This window comes from Rhipicephalus sanguineus, chromosome 8 (assembly GCF_013339695.2).
Source record: "Rhipicephalus sanguineus isolate Rsan-2018 chromosome 8, BIME_Rsan_1.4, whole genome shotgun sequence".
Taxonomy (NCBI): domain Eukaryota; kingdom Metazoa; phylum Arthropoda; class Arachnida; order Ixodida; family Ixodidae; genus Rhipicephalus; species Rhipicephalus sanguineus.
Window position 1 is genome coordinate 164,226,973 of NC_051183.1, and position 26,729 is coordinate 164,253,701.

Below are 26,729 nucleotides of genomic sequence, written 5' to 3' on the forward strand. Positions count from 1 at the left end.
CCTCGCTCCTCCGCAGAATGAGTAATAATGGTGTAGTGGGTGTTTCCTCAACTTCACAAAAATTATGATTTATAACGCAGTGGGTACCTTGCTAGCGTACCTGTATTAGTAGTTCCAAGAGAGTTTACAACCGGCTCTAGAAATGCCGCTCTTCCAGCTTTCGCTGTGACAGTGCTGCGCTTTCCGTGCAGGCCTGGCATTTTTTTTCTTTTGCTTTATTCAGTCAGCATGTGCTGCGAACTTGTTAGCTAGAGTTACGGAGCCCATACAGTGGATGGAGCATTCTGTTCTGTAGATTACCACACTCATCGTTCCGGTTACTGAGGCCCTCATATGCTGTTCGCAATAGTGCACAGTAATGCGATACCGCCGTGAGATACAAAGCAAAGAGCGCAATATGGTAAACAGAGATGTCGAAGAACGCACATGCATAGCGTTCAAGAAAACCAGGACAACAATACTAAATCTGTGCGATGCGATAGATCACGCCCACAATGCATTATAAACAACCAGTGTGTAATAAAAGAGTATTACGTACTCGAGCCACTCTCTTTGTATACAGTTGAAATGCATGATCAGTCTTGTTTGGTTTGCGGCTAAACGCTCACACACACCTCCATGCCTTGCACCTTTCAAAAAAACTATGAAACACACCATTGCAGAGGGTGTAGACATGCCTGTGGCTTCAGAATTGAGCCAAGGAAAGCAGCACAGTGTCGCACAGGTAGCGCAGAACCAACCCGGTTTTGATATCTGATGCGTGTTTATAATCACAGTGGGAAATACAATGAAGATGTATTGCAGTGCAACGTTATCTTAGAAGTTAGTCACATCTCCTCTGCAATGAACATCTCAGATCGGGAGCGCACACCACGAGGGAACAGCAGTTTGGCTTTGTGAAATGATGCGTCTCTTGTAGCTGCCGTCCAGGTGATTTTTAAAGCGTGTAGAACTCTGACAATGTGTTCTCGTCGATTTGTGGCAGCACAGTGAGGTCCTCTGAGTTTTCGGCACTGGATATCAAAAGAAACGGTCGCATTTTCTTGGTCCGATGGCTCCGCCAACTAGGCATGTGCGAATATTCGAGCACTTCGGATATTCGAACGAATATTACAGCATTCGAAATGAACGACTAGGCACATATTAGACGGCATGTAATCCCCTGAAAAGGTGGTTTCACTGCAGCGTAGGAGTGCTATGCTGTGAAGAACCTATCCAAAAAAAATCCGCGATGCGGCAAAGCCCCACTTCGAGGTTAAAGGGACCGACAACTGGCCAGAACGGGTGATTAGATCCTGGCGGAAACGAAAAGGCCGTGAATTATAGTGACAGATTCCAGAACACTTTTCGCGATCTGAGTAGGATTTATATTTTTAAATCGCGTTTAAAAGTAACAAAAACCGGTATGTCGCGCAGCCTAGCGCGAGCGCCATGAAGTAGACGTATGCAGTCTTAAGCACTTTGTTGTACGTAGTCCAATGCTTTTACATGCACCAGAACGAGGGCTGAAATTTTGAATATGTATGTTATTGTCAAATCCCATTTGTTTCTAAGGTAAAAGAAGCAAAGTATGAGTTGCGGCGCTGCTTTCGTGGCTTCCAGTGAAACTATGGTGGCTAGTGAAACAGAGGCTGCGGCGCATGCACACGGCGTCCGGCAGCGTTTCCCGCGTACTCGACTCTCGTCTGCTCTCGTCGTATCGGACTTTTGAAGAGTAGCACGCGAGTTTGCGCTGCTGCTCGCAAAATGCCATCGACTTACTGTTCTGTGGAGGATTGCTACCACTTCATGAACAACACTGCTGGTGTATCTTACCACTTGTTTCGTTTTCGAAGGCTTAGCTTGGCTTGGCTTGACTAAAATGTGATAACGCGACCTGTGTACGGCCAAAGTACTTCTATAAGAAGCCCCAGAAAAACGCTATAATTATTGTAAAATAATTTAATAGGCTAGAAAGCAGTAGTCGCGGAACCGCAGGCTTTGCAAACGTAACATTGCCTTTTTATACTTAGGGCATAACTTGTCACCACTGCTGGCGTATAATCGCTATCGCGCTCACCTCTCATGTTTGCAGCATGTGATATTAAGACTGCATAATCGCTGCAGATCGAAAAACTCTGATTACAAATGTTTTACGGCGTTCTCCGCGTTACCACTCCATGATTAGAAGCTCTGACCGGTAAGCTTCCCATTGCACTCAAGAAAACGGTACCACAAAAGTTGGTTGTCGGTCCCTTTAAATGAACATACTACCCTCACATAGAATTTTTTTTTTTTTTTAGTTTAAAAGCTTGCTATACAGGGTTATATGCTTTAGGTATAGTAAATTTTAAAACTTAACGTATTTTACTAGCTATCACTTGCATCCTACTCAAATTCAAATGCCACTACTATTAAAAATTGCTCCCACTTCACTTCGAACCAAAATGAATGACATTTGCACGTGCCTTGTTCCAATTAAAAAAAAAAAAAAAACATTGTGCAGGTTAGTTGGGCCATGGCAAATATGCTCAGTTTTTTATTTATAATATGTGATACACACTATTTGAACTATTCGATTCGAAATTATTTGACCATTCGCTTCGAATTCACCACGAACCTAAAATTTACTACCGATACTCGTGTAAGGGCCGCACTTTTTTTTTCGAAATTTTTGCTTGGTGCGGCCCTTACACGAATCAGGCCGATGACAGCTCACCAAAGGTCTGTACTGTTTCCGCGACAGTAGCAGAGTGTAAGAGAGTCGCAAATGACATTCCAGGAATGTTTTTATTACGATTCCATTTCGCTATCGCTGTCCTCGTTCTCGGAAGAGCTCGCCTCGGCGTCGGCATCCTCCCAGAGACGTTCATCCTCAGCGCCGCTCATGCAGTTTGAAATTCCAGTCACCTTCAAGCTTTTCGCGACTGTTTCAAATGACACGGCACGCCACGCACTCAAAATCCATGCACACACTTGTTGTAGCGATGCCCACCCCCGACTTGCCTTGAATTGTGCCTGGGGTATTTCCATGTGGCGAGCGATGGTCAGGGCTTTCACGCGGATCATGTCAGTTGAGACGGCGTAGACGTCCCTTCGAGTGTCGATGACATATTTGACAAGTTCGCCTTCGAGTTCCGGGTACTTGCACTTCTTTCCGCGAAATGCTTTTTGGCTCCTGTTGGTAGCGGCGAGGGCATCTTTCTGTTTCATCCAGTAACGCACGCGCTTCTCATCGACGTCAAATTTGCGTCCAGCTTCTCACTTGCCGTGCTCCTCGGCATATTCAATCACTTGCAGTTTAAAGGCTGCAGTGAAAGATCTCAAGTGCCGGCCCATCGTCCCTCACCTGCGATGGCTCAAACAGGGCCACTACTACAGACAAAGTGACACCGACAACACCGATCTGAAGAAACACTGCCAAGCTACCCACACGATGCCAACGATGCGCCACACAAAGCAATAATGGCGCCATCGAGGTCGGCGGAAGCGGAAAAGCTGGCAGCGCCATCTAGCTGCAATTTAACTAACTACACTTTTCTGGCGGGACTTCTTGAATTTTTTTTTCGAAATTCCGCCTCCAAAGTAGGGGTGCGGCCCTTACACGAGTATATACGGTATTCGCACATCCCTACCGCCAATGACTGCTGCTCAGCCTCGGATGTGTTATATGAAGGTTGTGCTTTCGGATCCCACTGACAGAAAAGGGTGCGTTTTCATCTACTTTAATTCCTCTCAATTTAGGTCACAATCATTACCCTGTTCCCTATGCTTTCCTTGGCTTTTGCATGTCTGTTGGTTTCATTGGTTGTGTCCAACAAAGAAACAAGTGCCTCAAGCAATTCCCCTTTTGCTCTAATGTAATCTCACACACTGTGCTAGTGAAACATGTGTGCGAATGCAGCATATTTCTATTGTGCTCAAATTTTCTTTCATATTTTTTTGCTATTTCTAAGAAATCATGCTCAGTCACCAATTAGCCTATCAAAGGAATTATGATATCACCCGCAGGTGAGAGTATGCAAATCAATGCTCCAAACCAGAACGAGACATTTGTTTTTCGCATAACCTTCAGAGGCAATTAGAGTAGCCATGGGTGCTCACCTTAGGACCTGTGGCTGGTAGACGCAGGATGTAGTTCAGGTTGTCTGTCACGTGGGTGTCTAAGCTCCGAGCCAAGTTCCAGGGTTTACAGATCCACACGTTGTTCAGGCCTCTGTCATGGACAGCCACCACATTTCACAATTATGTTCCTCAACCACATTAAACATAAGGCTGGATCATGATGATTTGCAATTTTTAATGGCGTAAGGGCAAGGTTTTGCCAAAGAGTGCCTTACTGATAAGTGTTCTATAGTGATGCGCTGTAGAGTTGAATTATAAAACTGGTTTATTGAAAGCTCTAACGCTACATGACTGGGCAACGCCCTATATGCGTCGTACCGCGATGCGAGTCGAGCGTCCAATGCCCCCGGGTAGATCACGCGCCTCTTGGACACTTGAAGCCCGTGCCACCTGGGACCTGAGCCCATAGGCGTCGCTCTCTCCACATACCGTCCGGCGCATAGCAACCTTAGGGCATCTTCGAGGCCGTTCACTGTTTCTGTCGAGCATCAGAGATGGCGTTTGTAAGCACGTCGAAGCCGTGATGACTCCCGACACTACATCTACCCCCTACAGTTACGGAACCGTGCAGGAGGGCGCACAGTTCTCCCATGCGCGGTGACGTATGGTGATGGCGCGGTCGGTGTTGACTGTGTCGTTCCCGGTTGCTTCATGCCTGGAGCCTGAGCAGACAGACGAAATGGCATGTCGTGTGATGCCGGATGATTGCCTAACGCCACACCTGCGCTGTCTTTGACGAGGTGTCTTCTGTTGCAGCGGACAGTGCCCATTTCACATTGGATCCAGTATGAGCGTGGCGAGTCAGCCTGTCTTAGGATGGTACCTCTGCGTTTGAGGTCTTTTACCCACACTTGCTGCCCTGGATTCAGGACCGGTAAACAACAGACACCGCGGCGACGATTGTAGTTCCTTTCCTGTCGCTGCTTGATTCCTTGCTCGGTCTTTTGAAGTCGTTGACTGTCTGCGAGCGTCGACTTCAGCATGTGTGGGGAAATTGGAACTGTGGTGTGAACACACTAGCCGAAAAGTAGCTCTGCTGGGCTAAAGCCGTTCTCTAGAGGTGTTGCACGGTACACCAGAAGAGCCTTGTAGGGGTCAGCTGCCTTGGCTATCTTCTGTTTGGCGATTTTCACTGCCGCCTCGGCGAATCCGTTGCTCTGTGGGTACTTCGGGCTTGATGTCACGTGTTTAAATCCCCACTCTCTCGCGGACTTCGAAAACTCGGATGTATTGCAGGGATGAAACTGTGGCCCGTTGTCAGTTACAACATCTGGAATGGCGTGGCGCGCAAAGATTGATTTCATCTTCTGTATGCTTGTTGCAGGCTGCTCATCATCGAGGAGCACAATCTCGAAGTAGCGCGAGTAGCAGTCAGCCACTAAGAGATATGTGGAACCTTTCGCGTAGAAGAGATCGACACCGAGCAGCAGCCAGGGTCGGTCCGGGAGTGCCGTTGGCATTAACGATTCGCTTTTTTGTTGTCAATGCTCTATGCAGTTGGGGCACTTCTCTATCAAATCTTTGATGTCCCTAGTGATCCCAGGCCCCCAGCACGTTTGTCGGGCAAGTCGCGAGCACTTGACTTCTCCCTCATGTGCCTCGTGCAAGGCGTTCAGTGTTGCCTTCCATAAGCATTGAGGAATGATAAGCCGGTTGCCCATTAATAGGATGCCGTCGTGTACTGTGAGTTCATGCTTGAATTGCCGGTACTCACGGCAGTCTTTCCGAGTTTTGCTCTTGTGCGCTGGCCACCCGTTTCTCGTGAAGGCTTGTATAGCTTTACATGTCGAATCACGCTTCTGCGCCATGGCAACTTTTCTAGGCTTGCCACCTCCGACGACAAAAGGCCCACTACGACACTTGCATAGGTTGATACTTCGCCTGAGATGTCTCCGGAGTCCAGCGTCGCGAGTGGCTGACGAGAGAGAGCATCGGCTGTAATGAGCTGCTTGCCTGGTATAAATGTGGTCTCGTAGTCATACCGCATCATGCGTAGACGAAGATGCTGAAGTCTGGGTGTTAGGCTGTCGATGGGTTTAGTGGAAAGAATGGGCACCAAAGGCTTGTGATCAGTTTCTATCTTGAAATGAAGCCCGATGAGATAGTCCCTGAATTTCTCACATGCCCACGTTATTCCGGGAGCTTCTTTCTCAATTTGAGAGTAGCATGCTTCAGCTGAGGTCAACGTTTTTGAAGCATACGCTACAGGCCGCCGATTGCCTTGGGAGTCTTCTTGGAACAGAACTGCTTCCAGACCGGAGCTTGAGGCGTCTGATGAGACGATGAGTCATTGCCTCGGGTCATAGAGAGCTAGGACGGGTCGTGAAGTTAAGGCTTTTTCAATTTCTTGAAAAGCCTGTTGCTGTGCGACGTCACAGACAAAATGGTTGGACTTGCGCAAAAGCTCTGTCAGCGGGTGCGCGATGCCACCGAAATTTGGAATGAACAGAGATACGAAGTTGATCATCCCGAGGAAGCGCTTGATCTCTGTCACGTTTGATGTATCCGTGACGTCACGCCAGCCGAAGCCGCCGTTATCACCACTGCTTCTTCTCCTTCCCTTCCCCTTAACCCCTCTCGCACAACGCTACATTAAACCGCGCTATCACAATAAAGTTTTGTCTTGGCCCAGCCACGGCCCCGGCGTGTTCGTTTTAAATGGCGACGAAGATGGGCGAAAGTGGGGCGTCAACTCCGTCCGTCATGGCCGCCACACCCACGGGAGGATACGCCAGCCCGCCGCAGTTCGACGAGACGAGCGACAAGTGGCCCGCGTACCAGGTTCGGCTGGAAGCCTTCTTTGAGGGAAATGGCATCACGGAAGACAACAAGAAGCGGGCCCTGCTGGTGACTGCACTGTCCACCCACACCGTCGACGTACTGAGCGGACGTTGTGCTCCGGATAAGGTGAATGAACTGTCGTACCCACAAGTGATAACCTTGCTTAAGCAGCACTTCTCGCCGCAACCGAACGAGATAGCACAGTCTTATAAGTTCTTCACCCGCAATCAGCTTCCCGGCGAACCGGTCAAGGATTTTATCGTGGCGATTCGACGGATAGCGGACACCTGCAATTTTGGTGCTTCGTTGGACAGAATGCTAACAGATCGCATCGTGTGTGGTCTGCACAACGGCGGAGTGCGTCGGCAGCTACTCGCGAAACCACAGCTGACAAGGAGCGAAGCGGAAGAAATTGCGATATCTACCGAAATGGCCGAGGCCAACGGGCAAGAGATAGTAAGCCCCACCGCTGAGGCAAGTGTGCATGCGCTGGGAGGCCAGTCCTATCGCCCACGAAGCCGGCCACAGATTGTTGCGTGCTACCGCTGCGGAGAAAAAGGGCACGGACCCGAGGATTGCCGCTTCCGCTCGGCGTCATGCTTCAAGTGTAAACAACGAGGTCATATCGCTCGAGCCTGTTGCCGCCGTGAGAGTGGGTTCGGGGTGGTACCACCAGAACGCCAAGTACACGCCTTGTCGCGGGAGGAAGACACTGGCACGGACGGCATGTTCGCGCTGGAAGCAGCGGACAGTCACATCGGCCACGTCGGCATTACGCAACCCATCGTGCGCACCTTGGATTGTGGTGGGGTTCCAGTGAACATGCAGGTCGACACAGGCTCGCCGGTTTCGGTCATCACGTGGCCCACATATGAGCGGAACAAAACAGTGTGACCGAAGCTGCGTGGTTCGCCATTGAAACTCACCTGCTTCCTGGGACGGCTTCCAGTGCGGGGACAACTTCAGCTCAAGGTTTCGTGCGGAAACAGGTCGACGGCTGGATCTTTGCAAGTCCTTGGTTGCTCCGGCCCAAACCTCTGCGGACGCGACCTGATTCAAGCGTTCCACATGCTCGAGGCACCGGTCATGAACGTGAACCAGTGATGCTACCGAGGAGTTCTGATTTGGAGCAATTTTTGGAGCAGCAAAATTTCCGTTTTGGAGCACTTTGGAGCAGCAAAATCTTCATCTTGGAGCACTTTGGAGCAGATAATTTTGCATCTGGGAGCACTTTGGAGCAGCGAATTTTACATCCTGGAGTGCAATACAGAAGCATATTGCATTAACATTCAAGCACCTGAGTATTATTATGGGGCTCTTATGAAGGCTAGAAGTATTTCGATTCATTGCAAATCTCACGGAAAAAATCAACTCAGGAGCATATATAGGCGTGCGCACAGGGGGGGCAGGGGGGGGGGGGGCGCAAAATCTGCCCCGTACATTGACCCTTGCGATAGCAATTATATGGACACTCTCGGCGGATTTTTGCCGTCGCCGTTGCCGTAATTTTCCGTATAAAGTCCAAATTAATAACATCACCACGCGCATTCTAGCCGCGGGTAAAAGCTCGCGAGCGCTGGCGATGAACGCGGCTGAAGCGGAGATTAAACTAGCCGGCCGTCTGTCTCCGTCGCACGGAGAGCGCATGAGATAACATCTTCCCGCGTGCGGGCCTGCCGTCGATTGCTCATCAAACAGAGAGGAAACGCCCCGCCCGTCTTTCGTAAGAAGCATGAAGGGACGCCAGGGGAGCGGAAGGGGGGGGGGGAGCGCATCGTTCGAAGGGCGCAGTCGCTTGCGCGCGCGCTATCTCGAGGCATCAGGAGACGGCTCGTAAACTTGCTGTGCTCACAACGCTTACTTCGCGTTTAGAGAACTCAGAGCAAAAAAACGCTTCGGTTCCTGGAGGGGCCATATTCGCTTAAACCAGCGTTTTGTTGAGTTCGCGAGATCGGATCCAAAAGAGTTAGCTGCTAGTCTTACTTCGTTTCACAATACAATTTTTTGGTATCGCATTCATTGCTTCGCTCTTCTGCGAAACTGAGTTTTTTTTAACCGTTAGCTATTGACCCCCGAAGCCGAGGGGCGGACGTGTAACATGGCGTAGCCGCTTCACTGTGGGCCGTCAGCGACGGGCCCGCTACTGACAGCTGCGCATTTGCGGCTGCTCCGACCAGGAGACATGATTTTACTAATGAGATGACATTTTTAAAAAAAGCAAGCAAAAAATTCGAATTGGAACCCTAGCACGTGAGCTCGAAAGGGCAGGGCCTTTTAGGGGGTATTTACCGCAGAGTGATTACAAACTCGGACGCGTGCTGGCGGAAGGAATTACGAAAAAGCTGTTCTGGATGAAGATCCATGGATAAAGTATATCTGAGGAAAAGTGTCAACGCGTTTCCACCGTTCGCGTGCTCTTCCATAAACGCGAAGCAAGGAAAATTCGATATTGTCCCATTTATCTACTGCGAGCGATCCAAGATTTCATTCCGCGATGTCCGGAAACAGAAGTGACAGACATTTTAGCGGCACTCATGTAGTTATTACTGAACATTGCTTTCCTTACGTGCCATGCGACGCTTGAAACGAGCTATCAGCAGCGTTTCTAGAACAGGCGACGTCCGCCGATGAATCGCCGTCGCACTTTCTCGCTACCGATAGGCCTAGACGTCACGAGCCTCTGCGGAGAGCGCGTTTTGCTGTCGAGCCGACTTGCAGAACAGAAGCTGCGTCGGCACCGTGCATGGCATCGTGGCTTACTCGGAACGCACGCGCGAGCGCTATTTATTCAGCGGAATAATTCTTGGTCCATGATTGCGACTTTATGCAGCCCCAAGATCGAGCTGCACATGTTCTGACGCGCCGGTGGAGCGATTGCCGGTGATAGACGCCCCCAAACCCGAGACTTTGGCGCAGTTTGGCGCAAATTTCGTCGATATTATCAGGATGGCGCAGTAAATACAATTTGGCGCACTTTGGCGCAGTTGGCGCAGGAGTGGAATCACTGACGTGAACACGTCGGGTGAGCAACTGCCGTTACTCGGTGCTGACGACGTTAACGTGGACCGGTTGCTAGCAGAATTCGCTGATGTGTTCGCGCCAGGTTTAGGGCTCATAAAAGGGCCACCGGTACACTTCGAGACGCGAGAAAACGTGGTGCCGAAATTTTGGAAAGCACGCGAAGTTCCGTATGCTTTTCGGCCAAAGGTCGACACGGAACTGGACCGCCTTTCGGGCGCGGGTATTATTGTACCGGTGCCTCATGCGGAGTGGGCGGCGCCAGTGGTACCGGTAGTGAAACGGAATGGCTGCATCCGCCTTTGCGGCGATTTTAAGCTAACGGTCAACAAAGCCTGTCGCACTGAGCAATATCCGTTGCCACGGGTGGAGGATATCCTGGCTACATTAAATGGCGGTGAAGTTTTTACCACGATAGACTTGCGGGAGGCATACAACCAGCTTCCGTTGGATGAGGAAGCCATGCAACTCACGACCATAAACACGCATAAGGGACTGTTCAGCTTTACTCGCCTGCCATTTGGAGTGGCGTCCGCGCCGGCCGTGTTCCAACGGCGTATGGAGACCATTTTGCAGGGACTTCCGGGTGTTCAGGTCTCACTAGACGACGTCATCGTGGCAGAGAAACGCAATGACTGCACCACCCTGCACGAAGTATTCAAGCGTTTCCGGGAATACGGCGTGCGCCTGAACGCAGACAAGTGCAAGTTCCGCCAACCAGAGGTGGATTTTTTGGGGCATCGAATCAGCGCTCGAGGTCTTCAACCAAAGACGGAAAACATAGACGCCATCCTTAAGGTTCAGGCACCAGGGAATTCCGCAGAATTAAGGTCCTACCTCGGCATGGTAACGTACTACCACAAGTTTCTTCCCAATGCATCGACCGCCATGGCACCCCTATATCAACTACTCCGGAAGGAAGCTAAGTGGAAGTGGGGTACCGCTCAACAGCAGTCATTCAGCAGTGTGAAAGACCTTCTGAAATCCGCAGACTTTCTGGCACATTTTGACCCACACAAGCCGCTAGTCCTGGAATGCGATGCCTCCCCGGACGGAATCGGCGCAGTGCTTTCACACGATGTCGGGGGTGGGGTACTTCGGCCCATAGGGTTCCGCTCTCGGTTATTGACTGGAGCTGAGAAAAATTACTCGCAGCTGGAGCGTGAAGCCTTGGCACTTGTGTTTGGTGCGTCGAAATTCCGACAATACTTGCTCGGCAATACTTTCACATTGATGACGGACCATAAGCCGCTTGTCGGACTTTTTCACCCAGACAGGCCAGTGCCCTTGATGGCCGTGGCGCGAATCCAGCGATGGGCCCTGCTGCTGAGCGCATACGATTACGTCATCAAACACCAGCCCGGGAAAAACAACATTCCAGCCGATGCCCTCAGCCGACTCCCCACGTCAGCAACTTCCCAGCCAGAGACGCAGGAAGAAACTGTGGACGGTGAGTATGTGCTGCTCACAGAGACCCTCAATGATGGTGTCACGTCTGCGAAGCAACTGGGCACTCTCACGGAGCTTGATGACGATTTAGCAAAGGTGCAAAAATGGGTGCAGGAGGGATGGCCAAGAAATTTGGGGCCTAAGAACCAGCACTTGATGCCATACTTCAACCGGAAAGCTGAGATAACGGGGAGTTATGGGCTCCTTTACTGGGGCCATCGAATGATCGTCCCTAAGAGTGCCCGAGCAGTAATGTTACGTCTGCTGCATGATACTCATCAAGGGATTTGCTCAATGAAGCGGCTAGGGCGCTCCTTGATGTGGTACCCCCGGATCGATAATGACATTGAGCACATGGTTAAGTCCTGCACCAGTTGCATCCAAGCTGCCCCTATGCCCCCAAGGAAACCCCCTGTTGCGTGGCCGGAAACGGATGAGCGTTGGTCGAGGCTGCATATCGATGTTGCGGGGCCGATCGATGGTCACATGCTACTGATTGTGGTGGATTCACATAGTAAGTGGATAGAAGCGATACCCATGAAGAGTTCCACCACACACGCCACCATAGAGGCTCTGCGCACCTTGTTCAGTACATTCGGGTTGCCCCGGACGCTGGTATCCGATAATGGCCCACAGTTTAAGAGTTGGGAATTTAACACCTTCACGAAGCTGAATAACATAGTACACCTCCGAACAGCACCGTATCACCCCCAGTCCAATGGGCTCGCGGAGCGGGCGGTTCGGACTGTGAAGTATTCACTGAAGAAGAATGTACAAGGGTCACTGAAAACCCGCCTGGCTAGGATTTTGCACAGGTACCGCAGGACGCCGCAGGCCGGGGGCCGGACACCAGCGCAACTCCTAATGGGCTACGATCTTCGCTCCAGGCTGGACAACGCAGTGTCCATTCCGCCCTCACCAGTTGACCGTCCCCCCCTCGATGGGTGGCAGCCCGGGGAGCCAGTCTGGGTGAGGAACTTTGGGCGAGGCGAGCCGTGGACTCCAGCCAGCATTACATCGACAGACGGAGCCCGCCTGGTGAATGCCGATGGTCCGGAGGGGGAAACCATTTGGCGCCACAGCGACCAGGTGAAGCCACGGGAGTTGGAGCATGACCAGGGAGAAGCCGGTGACTCTCGGTGCCTCGAAACTGCCGGCGGGGCCCTAGCAGGAGGAACACAGAGGCGAGCGCCAACAAGGAGCAAGATCGCTGGGAGCCCCTCAATTCCAGTGTTGCGTCGCTCGCGCCGGCAACGCAAACCCCCAGACCGTTACTCACCATAGGGGAAGCGGAATGATGTATCCGTGACGTCACGCCAGCCGAAGCCACCGTTATCACCACTGCTTCTTCTCCTTCCCTTCCCCTTAACCCCTCTCGCACAACGCTACATTAAACCGCGCTATCGCAATAAAGTTTTGTCTTGGCCCAGCCACGGCCCCGGCGTGTTCGTTTCAACGTTGGTTGGCGGCTTCATTTTAACGATGGCTTCAATCACACCCTCGTCTGGACGCACACCATTTTGATCAATGATGTGACCCAGAAACTTCATGCAATTTTGTTAGAAGGAGCACTTTTCTTTGTTCAGCGACACACCAGCCTTGAGTAACCGCTCAAGGACTAGGGCAAGACGCTCGTCGTGGGACTGTTTAGTCTCTCCCCACACTAGCACGTCGTCTATGTGGCACACGACTCCTTTCAAGCCCTCGAGTACGTCACTCATCATCCTTTGGTAATGCTCCGGAGCTGATGAGATTCCAAAGGGCATCCTGTTAAACTTGTATCTCCTGAAAGGAGTGATGAAGGTGGTTAGTTCAGATGACTTTGGATCCACCTTGATTTGGTAAAATCCTGAGTACACGTCTAGTTTCGAGAAATACTTTGCTCCTCCGAGGAGTCCTAACGTGTGTTCTACGCTTGGAATGGGGTGATGCTCTCTGAGTACCCCTTTGTTGAGCATGGTGTAGTCCACGCAGAGCCTGACGCCACCACTTTTCTTGGGTTTGACGACTACTGGCGCTCACCAAGGAGACGGAGCTTGGACTTTTGTTATTACTCCCTGATTTTCCAGCTTCTTTAGCTCAGCCTCAACAGTGTCATGCAGCGGGATGGGAATGTGCCTCGGAGAGGTTGTGGCGAAAGGTACAACGTTTCGCTTTAGTCTGATGGTGAAAGAATGCTCGATTTCACCGAGGCCAGAGAAAAGTTGCGAATATCTTTCGAGTAGAGCGTCAGAGTGGTGTTCAACTGACAGATCGCTCACCTGCCTTAATATGTCGAGCTTCTCTACGAGGCCTAAGCCCAGTAGCGGCTTGCCAAGGTTTCGTGCAACGTAGAATCTCTCCGAGGTGGTTGCTCCTTTATAAACCACAGTCTTCGATCACGCCCAGCACGTCTAACTGTTCATTGCAGGGACCGATGAGGAATTTATCAGACTCACGCAGCGGCACGGATGAGCTGAGGTTGAGATATGTATCCTCTCGCAGGGCTGATAGGTCCGCACCAGTGTCCAATCGAAACTGCACCACCTGTCCGTTGACGTACAGCTGCGTTCACCACGGGGTCGTTTCACCGTTTCTGATCGCTCCGAGGAAGCTCGTGCTTTCCGGAGATTTGCTTGATTGGAGATGAAGCACTCGCGACGAACGGCACACCGTGGCGAAATGTCCTTTTTTGCGGCACTTCTTGCAGTACAGTTTTGATGCGGGACATTCTTTTCTGGAGCGAGTTTCTTGTTTACCACACCAGTCGCACGAACGCCGACTCTGGGATTGCCCAACTGGTTTGCGCTTGCTGTCGACGCGTCGTGGTTGGCTAGCTGTATGTAGACGATCGATGGCAGCAGTTCCTTTTGTGGAGCAGGCAGCATGAATATGCAGTTGCTGCTTGAGGACTTCTTCGAACTGCTTCACGCAAAGTACTGCTTTCTCCAGTGCGAGGTCTTGTTCAAGCTGAAGTTTCGTCGACAACTTCTGGTCATGTACGCCGACGAAAATCCTGTCACGGATTAATTCGTCCTTTAAGTCGCCGTAGTCGCACCGCTCGGCTAAAGTGTGCAGAGCTGTGATGAAGTCTGTCATTGGTTCACCTTGGTCTTGTATGCGGTGATTGAAGAGCGCTCTCTCATAGATGATGTTTTTCTTGACGACGAAGTGACTGTCGAAGGCTTTGATGACTTTGGCGTACTTCTTCGCGTTGGCGGCTGTCAGACAAAGTGCCGTGAGGACGTCTTCATCTTGGTCACCCATGATGTAGATCAAGGAGTTTTGATCCGTGTCTGGTTGGTGATGAAGACCACTGGCCGTTCGGAAACGCTCCCACCTTCGCGTCCAGGCACTCCACTGCTTGGCGATGAAGCTGAAGGCTTGAGAGGGTTGAAGTTGGATGCAATGATTGCTTTGAGTTCCTGATTCAGTCATGGCTGGAAGTTTTGATGAGAACTCACTTGGCGACGTGAGGTATCGTAGCTCAAGCTTCTGACACCATGTTCTATAGTGATGCGCTGTAGAGTTGAATTATAAAACTGGTTTATTGAAAGCTCTAACGCTGCATGACTGGGCAACTCCCTATATGCGTCGTACCGTGATGCGAGTCGAGCGTCCAATGCCCCCGGGTAGATCACGCGCCTCTTGGATACTTGAAGCCCGTGCCACCTGAGACCTGAGCCCATCAGCGTCGCACTCTCCACATACGGTTCGGCGCATAGCAACTGTAGGGCATCTTCGAGGCCGTACGCTGTTTCTGTCGAGCATCAGAGATGGCGCTTGTATGCACGCCGAAGCCGCGATGACTCCCGACACTAAAATAAGGGGGTGCGAATTGTAACCAATGGTTTACGATGGTATTGTGAAGCAATGTTTAGAACCCTCAAGGTTATCCTTTATTGTCTCAAGTATGAGCCCCACAACCCTTACCCAAGTGGTGACGATGAGTATGTACACATGAGAAGATGAAGCGCATGAATAATGCGTGCGCAAGTGCCCGTTCCGGCTGTGACTTAGGCGGGAAAGGTACACCTAATGAATAGATATGACGCAAAACGTGAACTATCTCAGACGCATGGTAATGATGATCCGAAGGAACCTCGACGGGAGAGACGTGATAGTTCACTGAGGATGTTTGTTCACCAACAATGTAAGGTCTAAGGAAGTGTGACTGAAACTTCTCGCACATATTTAGGAGTACAAACAGATGTCCAAAGTAATACTTTATCTCCAAGACGGATGGCGACGTCGCGATAAGAGCTGCCATAACGCTGCTTGCGGTCATGTTGACTGGCCTGTTGTGTTGAGGCAAGCACGTCATCGACATTCATCAAGCCTAGAAATTAAATGTTCTGGTATAGTTGTAGAGGTTTTCGTTGGTACATTGAAGAAAGAGGCGTTGATGGTGAATGTCGGCGCACAACCGTAGACAATGTAGAAAGGTGAAGACTATCTGGTAGTTAGTTGGACAGCGGTGTTGTGTGCAAACATCAAGAATGGTAAGATTGTGTCCCAATTACCGTGGTTTGGTCCGATGCACATTGATGATATCATGTTGGATAGTGTCCAATCAAAACGCCCTGTAAGCCATTTGTTTGAGGGTGGTAGGCTGATGTCTTATGAACTGTGCCACAAGTTTTCAGTTCTTCTTCGAGAATTGTGGACACAAAGGTCTTGCCGCGATCACTCAACAGCATGCAAGGTGCACCATGACTCAAGAGAATGACTACCAAAAAGAAGGCGTCTGAAGAGCTGTCTCTGCGTACAGTGTGAGATGATCGACAGCTGTCACAATTCATCGATAACCTGTTGGTATTACGGGAAGGGGTCCGACTAGGTCTATTCCAGGAATGGCAAAAGGTGTCTTGGGACATAGGATGGCTTGTAACAGGCCAGCAGGAGGTGAAGTTGGCCGTTTCCAGCGTTGACAAATTGCGCAAGAAGCAACATACTTGGCCACAAAGGTAGAAAGGCCAGGCCGGAAGGAACAGCTCCTAACACAGTTGTATGTTTGGAAGGAACAGCTCCTAACACAGTCGAGCGCCGTCGGGGCTCGAGCACCGAGGGCGCTCGAGCCATAGTTGGAAACTCTGTAGGTTTTTTAGGACTCGTTAAGAAAGTGAACAGTGCAGTAGCATTCACACACTGTATGCTTCATAGGGAAGCTTTGGCATCAAAGGAGTTGAGTCCAGAGCTTGCGAGTGTTATGCAACATGTTGTCAAAGTCGTGAACAGTGTAAAGGCAAGGCCTAAGGCCAGTCGCCTCTTCAAGGTACTGTGCGAGGAGATGGGTGCCGAGCACCAACACCTGCTCCTGCACACCGAGGTGCGTTGGTTGTCGCGTGGAAAAGTGCTCGCAAGGGTGTTCGAGCTTAGAGAGGAGCCAAGTCTTTTCTTGGCAGAAGATAGGGCACTCGGAGATCCTTTTCAGGACTCTTCTTTTGTGGCAAAGCTTGCTTATCTGTGTGACCTGCTTGAGCACCTGAACCATGTGGTAGCCTCAAAACTCACCGGAGTAGAGACCACCGCGGGTTCAGGTTTAGCGAGCCACAGGGCCGCGTGTGCCATTGCCTGCTTACGTATGCGCACCGCTCCGCGCGTGTTCAGCGAACGAGGGCGCCGTACGCCGCGCGACAGAAACACAGTGTTCGATCAAATACAACACACAAACACTTTATTTGCCTTTCGGCGGCACCCCAACGAAGCACAACGTCCGCTCCCAGGACGCGGGGAGCACAAAGCGGACGGAATACACAAAGGGGTTCCGCGAAGCACGTCGCAGCTCGCAATGGCGAGCTTTGACACGCCGCTCGGGAAACGGTCCTGAGTGGCTATGCTGCGCACTCTCGCGATGACCACTGGGCCTGGTCTCGAGAGTTAGGGCAAATCTCCGCACACGTGGGCCTCCGGCAAGTGCGGCTCAGCGTGGTACGACCACGCACGAACACTTGGCACCGCCTTTGGCTCAGTGTATGGAACAGAAGCTAGCGCAATGGTAGACACGCCCGCCAAGGATGCCAAGGCACCCAGGCAGGCTACAGTCCGGCGATTCCCAAAGGGGACGTCGGAGCGCAAGGAAAACGCGACCTCACCGTTCGCTGGCCCAGGAGCGAGAGAGCGAGCCGTCCCAGCGTGCACCGAATCTCGCGAATTCCGAGATCGCGTACAGCGCCACCACGAGAACCCGGCGGCGCATGGCGCAAGATGGCGCCACATCGCCGCCGCGGGATGGAACGGGGAGAAAATGGGTTAGCAGACGGCGAATCCCTGCGCAAAGGCTACGGGCGTGCCTCGAATCCCCACAACCATCTTAACAGCAGCATGCGGGGGATGGGCACTAATGTTGTCTCTTCTGGGGACAAGGTGAGAGGCTTTTGTAAAAAGCCTCAAAGTTGGTTGAGCCGGGTAAACAGAGGCGACTATTCTTCTTTTAAGCTGCTCGGTGGTCTTGAAGGCTCTGGGGTAGTATCTGGAAGTGACACAGCCACAATCACGGCCCATCTGAGCACATTAAGGTGCCACATTAAGGACTACTTCCCAGAATCCGCCCCAGACACATGGCTTGTGGCCCCTTTTGAGGCTGACGTAGCTTGCTTTACATACGAATGTGTCTAAGCTGAAAATGAGCTGATGGAGCTCCAGGAAAACACAGTGATGAAGGCAAAGTTTGCCACTGTGAGCCCTGAGGCATTTTGGTTGGGGACTGCAGAAATGTTCCCCCTTCTCCATGAGATGGCTGTAAAGCTTCTGTTACAGTTTTCTACGACGTATGCATGCGAGCATGCTTTTTCCAGACTTGCATACTTGAAAAGTAAATACCGAAACAGGTTGAATGTGGCTGCAGATATGCAACTCTGTTTAAGCGCGACTGTGCCACGTATTGATGAACTGTCCAAAATGAAGTGATGTGGCACGTTTGTTTGATGTTTTTGGTAGCAATAAAAGGCACCCGTTTCACGCTCCAGTTGTTTTAATTTACCTACGTACCCCCCATCCCTCCCCTCCGCTGCAAGGGGTCCCCCATCACTTCCACCAGTCTACAAGGGGTCCCCGACACATCCATGGCTGAGAACCACTGAAGTAGATAATCAACCTTGATGAAGCAGGAGGCAACTCGAAGATATATCGTAGCGAAATATTTACAGAGTCAAATGTACAGCTTGCCGCAGAGCACTGATGACAAACACAGAGAAAAACAGCGCCTTACTTTTGTTTTCCTTAGTGTTTCTAAGAAGTGAACGGGTGCTTATGTGCATTTTAATTCATCATACAACGTCCGTAGCAAACATGCCAACGCTCTGTGTTGCCTTCGAAGCTACACATTACGAAGCAGCAACACTCTTCTGGTTTCTTTTTCATACGCTATGGCACCATCAGGCGTGCAATGAGGTAGCTTGCCCAGGATTAAACGCACCTCTTCTGCCTCTGCTGGTAGTAGGAGACGAAGTGAGGCAGCTCGGTCTGCAGGTTGTACGTGGTGGGCAGCCACGGGGGCCGGCTGCTCAGGCTGTCAGCATCCACCAGGCGCTCCTGGCCACAGCAGCCGCGGCGACACACCAGTGCCAGCAGGTCCTTGACAGTGAGCACGTGCTCAAAGGGAAACTGGTTCACTCGCTTGCTGGGGCTCTCGCAGCTCAGTTCCCTGCCAACCACATGAGGACAGTGTTGGTAGGGATGGGCAAATACAGTAAACTTGAGGTTTCAAGCAATTAGTGATTTGGTCAAATAGTATACAGTATAACCTCATTACAACAGACCTTCATAATGAAGAGGATTTTGGTCTGTTGTAAAAGGAGTATGTAAAATCCAAGTACTGTTACAACAGACTTTTATGTAAACAGTGAATGGGTCTGTTATAACCGGAAAGAATTACAAGTCACAAACATGGTCAAAGAACGGATTTATTCTTAACGGGGGGCCAAAAAAATTTGATTTTTGGAAAATCGCAGATTCAGTTTCTGTAGCCCTTTTTCTATCTGATTCCAAAATAGCTTCACTGAAAACAACGTAGAAGGGCTGTAAATATTTTTTTGTCTGCCAACTTGGTGAAAATTGCGAAAATAGGAAAAAAAAAGTGTTTTTCAAATTTGTAGCTGGGCAACAGCGCAACCGGGTGCCACCATTCTGGGCTCGTTGTAAAGAGCATTTCTCTGTGTTCAAATTCTCCATTTCAGCTAGCTCCTCCATTCGGTAACAAGCGTACAAAAAGCACATGTTTCAAGTTCAATTCGAGGCCTCCGATTGGCTGCTTCTGCCATGTTGCTCCAGCACCTGCCAGCACGCCTCGCCATTCGTCCGATGCTCGCTTCAGAAGCGCCATCTGCTGCTTGTGCATCGCGAGGTCGTGGCTGTCGAAAATTGACCTACTCGTTCGCACACGTTCAGTGTTCACAGGTCAACGATAATTTAGAATATAATAACGCTTTAGTTTGGCAGCTGCAAGCGGAAGCTCAATCATCAGATTACGATAGCGCACCTCACGACTGTAATAGGGTGTATGCATGACAGGCATCGACAGCGACATGCAGGCAAGTCTCGCTGTGCACTCTGGGTAATCCGCCATTTTGAAGCAATAACAAGCAGACCAAAGCAGGCAACGTTTGTGGACTGGTCGTCGATGTGTGGTCGCAGTCGGTCTCCGGGCGTGCGGTTTGGCATCTCTGTGCAAGAATGCAAGATTGTTTTGCGGCAAAATGACGCATGATCAAACGGATTATGCAGCGACGCTGTGCGTCGAAGACCAGGCGCGCTACAGTGAGAAAGTTGCCCTGTGTGGTGTGGACCCCTTTGAGCTTCAAGAAAGCGACTGAGTAAGAGACGTCAACCTGTGGCCGCGAATCGACGCCGCAGTCATAAGCGAGTTCCTTGTTTTGAGGACCAGCTTCCTTACCCGCCAGCAACTAAAGGCTTAAAAAGGATTAGAAGGCCACAATTTTGTGACCAGCGGTTGGATGCGCGAGCCATCGGTTAAGGAAGTTTCCTCAGACTCCGTGATTCTCAAAACAAAGGTACGTTAAAGTGTTTTATTCTTCTAGCGGAATACAATGTTATCTTTTTGCCCAGGTCAACCACTCGCAGAGACTCAACAGGCCACCTGTGGATTCATGGGCCGTGTGCAAGTGCGACGGTGAAGTCGTTGCCGCGCACTGTACGTGCATGGCCGGGAACGGCGATGCGTGTTCCCATGTCGCGGCACTGCTTTTTTACGTAGAGTACGGCGTGCGTGTGCGGCAGGAGCGTTCGTGCACGGACAGCGCCAACTCGTGGCTGCCGACGCACATCAGGAAATTGGATGTGAGGCCTAGTATCGCTGAAATGTATTTCGCGTCGTCGACGATGAAAAACAACGATTAGGTGCCGATGCCAGTGCAGCTCGTGAGCCGAAAAGCCCTTGCAGAGCCAGCAGCACCCACTGGAGACTGTGGCCCTCCGAAACAGAGTACACCAACGCTCTGCTAAAAGCAATGCCTGCATCCGCGGTGCCCAAAATAACACTTTCACAATGACAGGAACGGGCAGCGCTTTAAAATAGGTAACGTAGGTGCGAGACTTACATACCTGATAAAAAGTGTCGGAAACACACTTTGTACTTCTGCGGATTATCGGCGACACCCTTCCTGTTGAGGCGGGCGATCCACTCGCGCTGCCGGCGTTGCGACAGCTGCCTCGTCTTGCCGCATTCATGAACCCGCACCTTTGGAATCTTGAAAAACCGAAAGTTGCTCAGGTTCTGACTGTTCTGCTTAGCCTTCTCTTTCTCGGCTTTGGTGTACGTACGTCTTTTGCAGCCTACAACGGCGCAGTAAACCATGACAGCTATCGACTGGTCATACACGCTGCTTTGCTCGTCTGCTTGTTATTGCTTCAAAATGGCGGATTACCCAGAGTGCACAGCGAGACTTGCCTGCATGTCACTGTCGATGCCGGTCGTGCATACACCCTATAGCATTGACACGTTGGACCAGCTCTTATAGAGGTTCTGCTTATCTGAGCCTCGGAGCTTATGACGAAGACCACTGTGGGACAACTCTTTGTACTCGCGACCGAGCATGACGTATTTTGAGACATCGGCCACTGCGGCCATGCACATCACAACCGAGCTTTTTACTCGATGTTGTGGCTAGGCCTAACTCCGCTCACGGTGTCGATGTACGAGATGAATCCAAACTTTGCAGGCAAGAACATCACGCTAGCAGACATGTGACAGTGAAGAAGTCGCAATGTACTTCGTTGCAAGCAATGAATCGCATCGCTCGCTGGCTCCTCAGAACCGCGGATGGGCATTTTCAGTGATGCTACCGAGGACTTCCGATTTGGAGCAATTTTTGGAGCAGCAAAATTTCCGTTTTGGAGCACTTTGGAGCAGCAAAATTTTCATCTTGGAGCACTTTGGAGCAGATAATTTTGCATCTGGGAGCACCCTGGAGCAGCGAATTTTACATCCTGGAGTGCACTACAGAAGCATTTTGCAATAAATTCAAGCACCGGAATATTATTATGGGGCTCTTATGAAGGCTAGAAATATTTCGATTCATTGCAAATCTCATGGAAAAAATCATCTCAGGAGAACTCCATACTTCACTCGCTAATGAAAAAATAAGTGCTCATGCAGCTGAGTGTTCTGAATTAACCTCTTCGGCGATTATTTTCGACACTAGCAAATAAACAGAATACCAGATCAATAAAATTGCACTTTATGAAATAACACTCTAAATACATCTATGTGGTTATCAGCAGACATTGTAGACAAACGCCGTGATGTAGAGCAGTGCCTCAATGCCAACGAGTCACACTGTCCCTAATGCATTCCCCTAAGGAAACTCCAAGGCGAAAGCCAGGTTCTTTTTCTTCTCGATTGACGGGCTGATCCTCCCCCTCCTTCTCTGCAAGCTTTCTGCACCTCACCTGGTTTTGCGCTAGCTCCATGATCGGCGCACCGATTACGGAAGCAGTGTAAAGCGACGATGTCGTGATGGCGTCATCACGTGACATCACGATATATGACGCCATGATGACGTCACAAGTTTTGACGATCTATGACGTCGTGATGGCGTCATCACATGATTATTTTTTGCATCAATCGATTGACACCGCCGACGGTCAACTTCGTGTTTGATAAAGCATCTGATGCTTTCGCATTAATATTGCGTATTGAACGTTAACAACCTGGCCTTACATACCAAACTGTCCTCCACCATGTCACCTCCTTGCCATGCGCGAAACAGCTTCGCTTATCATCCACTTCACAGAGTGAAATGGCTCCTCAACTTTTTTTTAAATGTTTATTGTGATAACAATTATATGGACGCTCTCCGCGGATTTTTGTCGTCGCCATTGCCGTAACTTTCTGTATAAAGACCAAATTAATAACATCACTACGCGCATTCTAGCCGCGGGTAAAAGCTCGCGAGCGCTGGCGACGAACGCGGCTGAAGCGGAGATTAAGCTAGCCGGCCGTCTGTCTTCGTCGCACGGACAGCGCATGAGATAACATCTCCCCGCATGCGGGCCTGCCGTCGATTGCACATCAAACAGAGAGGAAACGCCCCGCCCGTCTTTCGTAAGGAGCATGAAATGACGTTAGAGAAGCAGGGGGGGCGAGGGGACCCCATCGTTCGAAGGGCGCAGTCGCTTGCGCGCGCGCCATCTCGAGGCATCAGGAGACAGCTCGTAAACTTGCTGTGCTCTCAACGCTTACTTCGTGTTTAGAGAACTCAAAGCAAGAAAACGCTTCGGTTCCTGGAGCGGCCATATTCCCTTAAACTAGTGTTTTGTTGAGTTACGCGAAATCGAATCCAAAAGAATTAGCTGCTAGCCTTACTTCGTTTAACAATACAATTTGTTGGTATCGCATTCATTGCTTCGCCCTTAAGCGAAACTGAGTTTTTTTTACCCGTCAGCTATTGACCCCCGAAAGCGAGGGGCGGACGTGTAACATGGGGTAGCCGCTACACTGTGGGCCGTCAGCGACGGGCCCGCTACTGACAGCTGCGTATTTGCGGCTGCTCCGACCAGGATATATGCTTTTATTAATGAGATGACATTTTTAAAAAGCAAGCAAAAAATTCGAATTGGAACCTTAGCACGTGAGCTCGAAAGGGCAGGGCCTTTTAGGGGGTATTTACCGCAGAGTGATTAAACTCGGACGTGCTCGTATAAGCAATTACAAAAAAGCTCTTCCTAATGAAGATCAATGGATAAAGTATATCCGAGGAAAAGTGTGAACGCGTTTCCACCGTTTGTGTGCTCTTCCATAAAGGCGAAGCAAGGAAAATTCGATATTGTTCTATATATATACTGCTAGCGATCCCAGATTTCATTCCGCGATGTCCGGAAACAGAAGTGACAGACATTTTAGCAGCACACATGTAGTTATTACTGAACATTGCTTTCCTTACGTGCCGTGCGATGCTTGAAACGAGCTATCAGCAGCGTTTCTAGAACAGACGACATCCGCCGATGAATCGCCGTTGCACTTTCTCGGTACCGAGAGGCCTAGACGTCACGAGCCTCTGCGGAGAGCGCGTTTTGCTGTCGAGCCGACTTGCAGAACAGAAGCTGCGTCCGCACCGTGCTTGGCATCGTGGCTTATTCGGGACGCACGCGCGAGCGCTATTTATTCAGCGGAATAATTCTTGGTCCATGGTTGCGACTTTGGCAGCCCCAAGGTCAAGCTGCACATGTTCTGACGCGCGCTGTGCGATTGCCAGTGATAGATGCCCCCAAACCCGAGACTTTGGCGCAGTTTGGCGCAATTTTCTTCGATATTATCAGGCTGGCGCAGTAAATACAATTTGGCGCACTTTGGCGCAGTTGGCACAGGAGTGGAATCACTGCATTCAGTATGAGAAGCGCTCGTCTACAGCTTACATTGCGTGCCATCCACCAGATGGCAGCATTTACTTGAAAATTTATTTTTCTCCTGCGGAAAGAGCGCGGTTTTTGTATGAAAAGATGGCCTGCGGTGGCGGTGACCCATGCATAGCCGGCTCGCAACACGAAAAAGAAGCTTTTCATTTTCGTCATCTTTTTCGAGTTATGATGATTCGGATACAGATGTTTATCTTGTGTCCGGAAATGAAGACGGCGATGGTGGTAAATTGAGCAGTTCCTTCGATGATGAAAAAGACAGCTCAGAAGCGAGGAGAAAATGGGAATAAGTTGAGAAAGGAAACTTGCTTTTGGTGCAGGAGCTGCAACAAGCCGCTTTGCGTTATTCCGTGTTTTGAACGTTTCCACACAGTCCTAAAGCTTCCCGTTTGAAATAGCCCAAGGGTACTTAGCCTACACAAGTGAAGAGAGATGTGGCGTCTGCAACTGTTTTCTTTATAAGGTTTTTATTTTTATTAGCAGCAGGCAGCTGGTTTCCTATGTATTGTCCAGAAAGAAACTTTATTGTGTTGATTTGACTAAGTATGCGGTACAAATATTTTTTCATCATCGACTAGCTACTTTTTTGTACAATCAGATTCAAAATCAACAATAAAAAAATAGACACTATTGGTTGGGAAATTTTCAAAAAAATAAAGCATTTAAGGGGTTAATGGGCACTGCTACATTTGACCCCTTCATAATGCAGCTGGGAAGGAATCAAGCCAGCACCCTCGTACTCACTAGTATGACACCACAGCCACTAAGACACCATGTCGGGTGCAAAGGCTTTTTTTTTTATTGCGATAGCAATTACATGGACAGTCTCCATGGGTTTTTGCCGTCGATGTCATGTCCCATACGAAGTCCAAATTGATAAGATCCCCCCGCGCATCGTATGTTCTACCGCGGGTAAAAGCGCGCGAGCGGGGGCGACGAACGCAGCCGAAGCAGAGATCAAACGAGCGGGCGCATTTCCGTCGCTCGGAGGGTGCATGCGATAACATCACCCCGCTCGGGAGGCCTGCCGTCGAAGCAGACAAGAAACGCTCCACCTGTCTTTAACAGCACGAAAAGACATGAGGGTGGGAGGGTGTCGCGCGAGCAGCAACTTTGAACTTTGAATCTAAGGGCGCCATCGCTGGCGCACGCGCTATCTTGACAGACATCACAGCGGGCAGCTCATAAACCTTTCTTCGTGCTGCGCTCTGAACGCGAAGGGAAGGGACTATGCGGACAGAGCATCTCTCGTTGGAGAAGCCGTATTATCACACCAGCATTTTCTAGTTACGCGAGATCGGATACAAAACAGTTAGCTGCCAGCCTCACTTCGTATAACACTACAATTTGTTGTTATCGCATTCATTGCTTCGCCCTTGCGGTGAAACTGTGACTTTTTTTGGTTGTTTGTTTTTCTAATGCAGTGCTACGACATAAAGAAAAGGAAAGAGAAAGTTTGTTCAACATGTGAATTGAGCCTAAGCCATTAAGTCGCAAGCTCCACCAAATATAGCACAGTCATGCACTTCCTGGCAAGTACAGATATTCTTTTGTGCAATAACAGATTTTGTGCTGATAGCATACAAGTGTACTGTTTTCAACATAAATATGTAGTAAAGTGTAAGGTTACTGGTGGAAAAAGAATTGATTATTCCCTCTCTTGATTATTCGGTATTCCATTCGTATTCAAAGCTATGTACAGTAATACCTCGTTAACTCGAACTCGCATATCTCGAAAAATCGGCTAAGTCGAAGTTTTCCGCGGTACCGAACAATTTCCTATAGGTGCAATGTATTTATTGCCCTTTATCTCGAAGTATTTCCGTGCCCACTTTCGGTTATCTCGAAATCTCGACTGAGAATGGAACCAAAACTTCGCCGCCAAACCGTTTCACAAAATACTAGCGGCAAAATGTCATACGTTTCACAAGGTTCGCGTGAGCCTGCCGCTATACTGCCGCGTTTACGACGAAGTGGACACTGTTCCCGAAAGTAAAGTCGGAACCTAGCGGCATACCAACTTTGTCGAGCAACCCTGTGTCACGTCATGTGACGCTATAGACGTGCACATAAGCAGGCCCTGCAAAATAGCTCGAGTTGTACACGTTTTGTTTACCGTCAGAGATGCGATTTCAGCATTTTATTTACGCAAGGCACGTCGCGCGGATTTTTTCGTCGGCCATGCGATGTGGTGAGGATAACGCCACCAAAGCAAAGCAAGTCACTGATGCTGCAAAGAAAGGTAGCCCTAATCAAAGAAACGGATTCGAGGCTCGAAGTTTGCGGACGTCAAAACGGCGCTGAATGTGTGGCATCGTGCGAGACGAGCCCCTTCCAGTCACATCGACAGATAAGGCCGATTCTCTGGACTTAGCGGTGGAAACTGATCTAGCCTGCAACATCGGTTGGTTTGACCATTTTTTAAGCCAAACAATGTGGCGTCATGCACAGTGATCGCAGCAGCGTCGACGCAGCTCCTCGAGGGGTGGAGACATCCGCCGAAACAAGAAACATGTTTCGCTTGA

At 50.1% G+C, this 26,729-nt stretch overlaps 1 protein-coding gene across 3 annotated transcripts in view; it reads right to left on the reverse strand.

Annotated features, from left to right (window-relative positions):
- Window positions 1-26,729, reverse strand: part of LOC119402446 (tubulin--tyrosine ligase-like protein 12) — a 301,835-nt gene that overhangs the window by 158,806 nt on the left and 116,300 nt on the right. For 2 of the 3 annotated variants that reach the window (XM_049418642.1, XM_037669599.2), the window contains 2 exons: window positions 18,749-18,976; window positions 4,084-4,195 (listed from right to left, as the gene is read on the reverse strand). In XM_049418642.1, the coding sequence (XP_049274599.1) occupies window positions 4,084-4,195; window positions 18,749-18,976 (340 nt within the window). The remainder of the gene's footprint in view (window positions 1-4,083; window positions 4,196-18,748; window positions 18,977-26,729) is intronic. The other variant, XM_049418643.1, reaches the window with a different exon arrangement.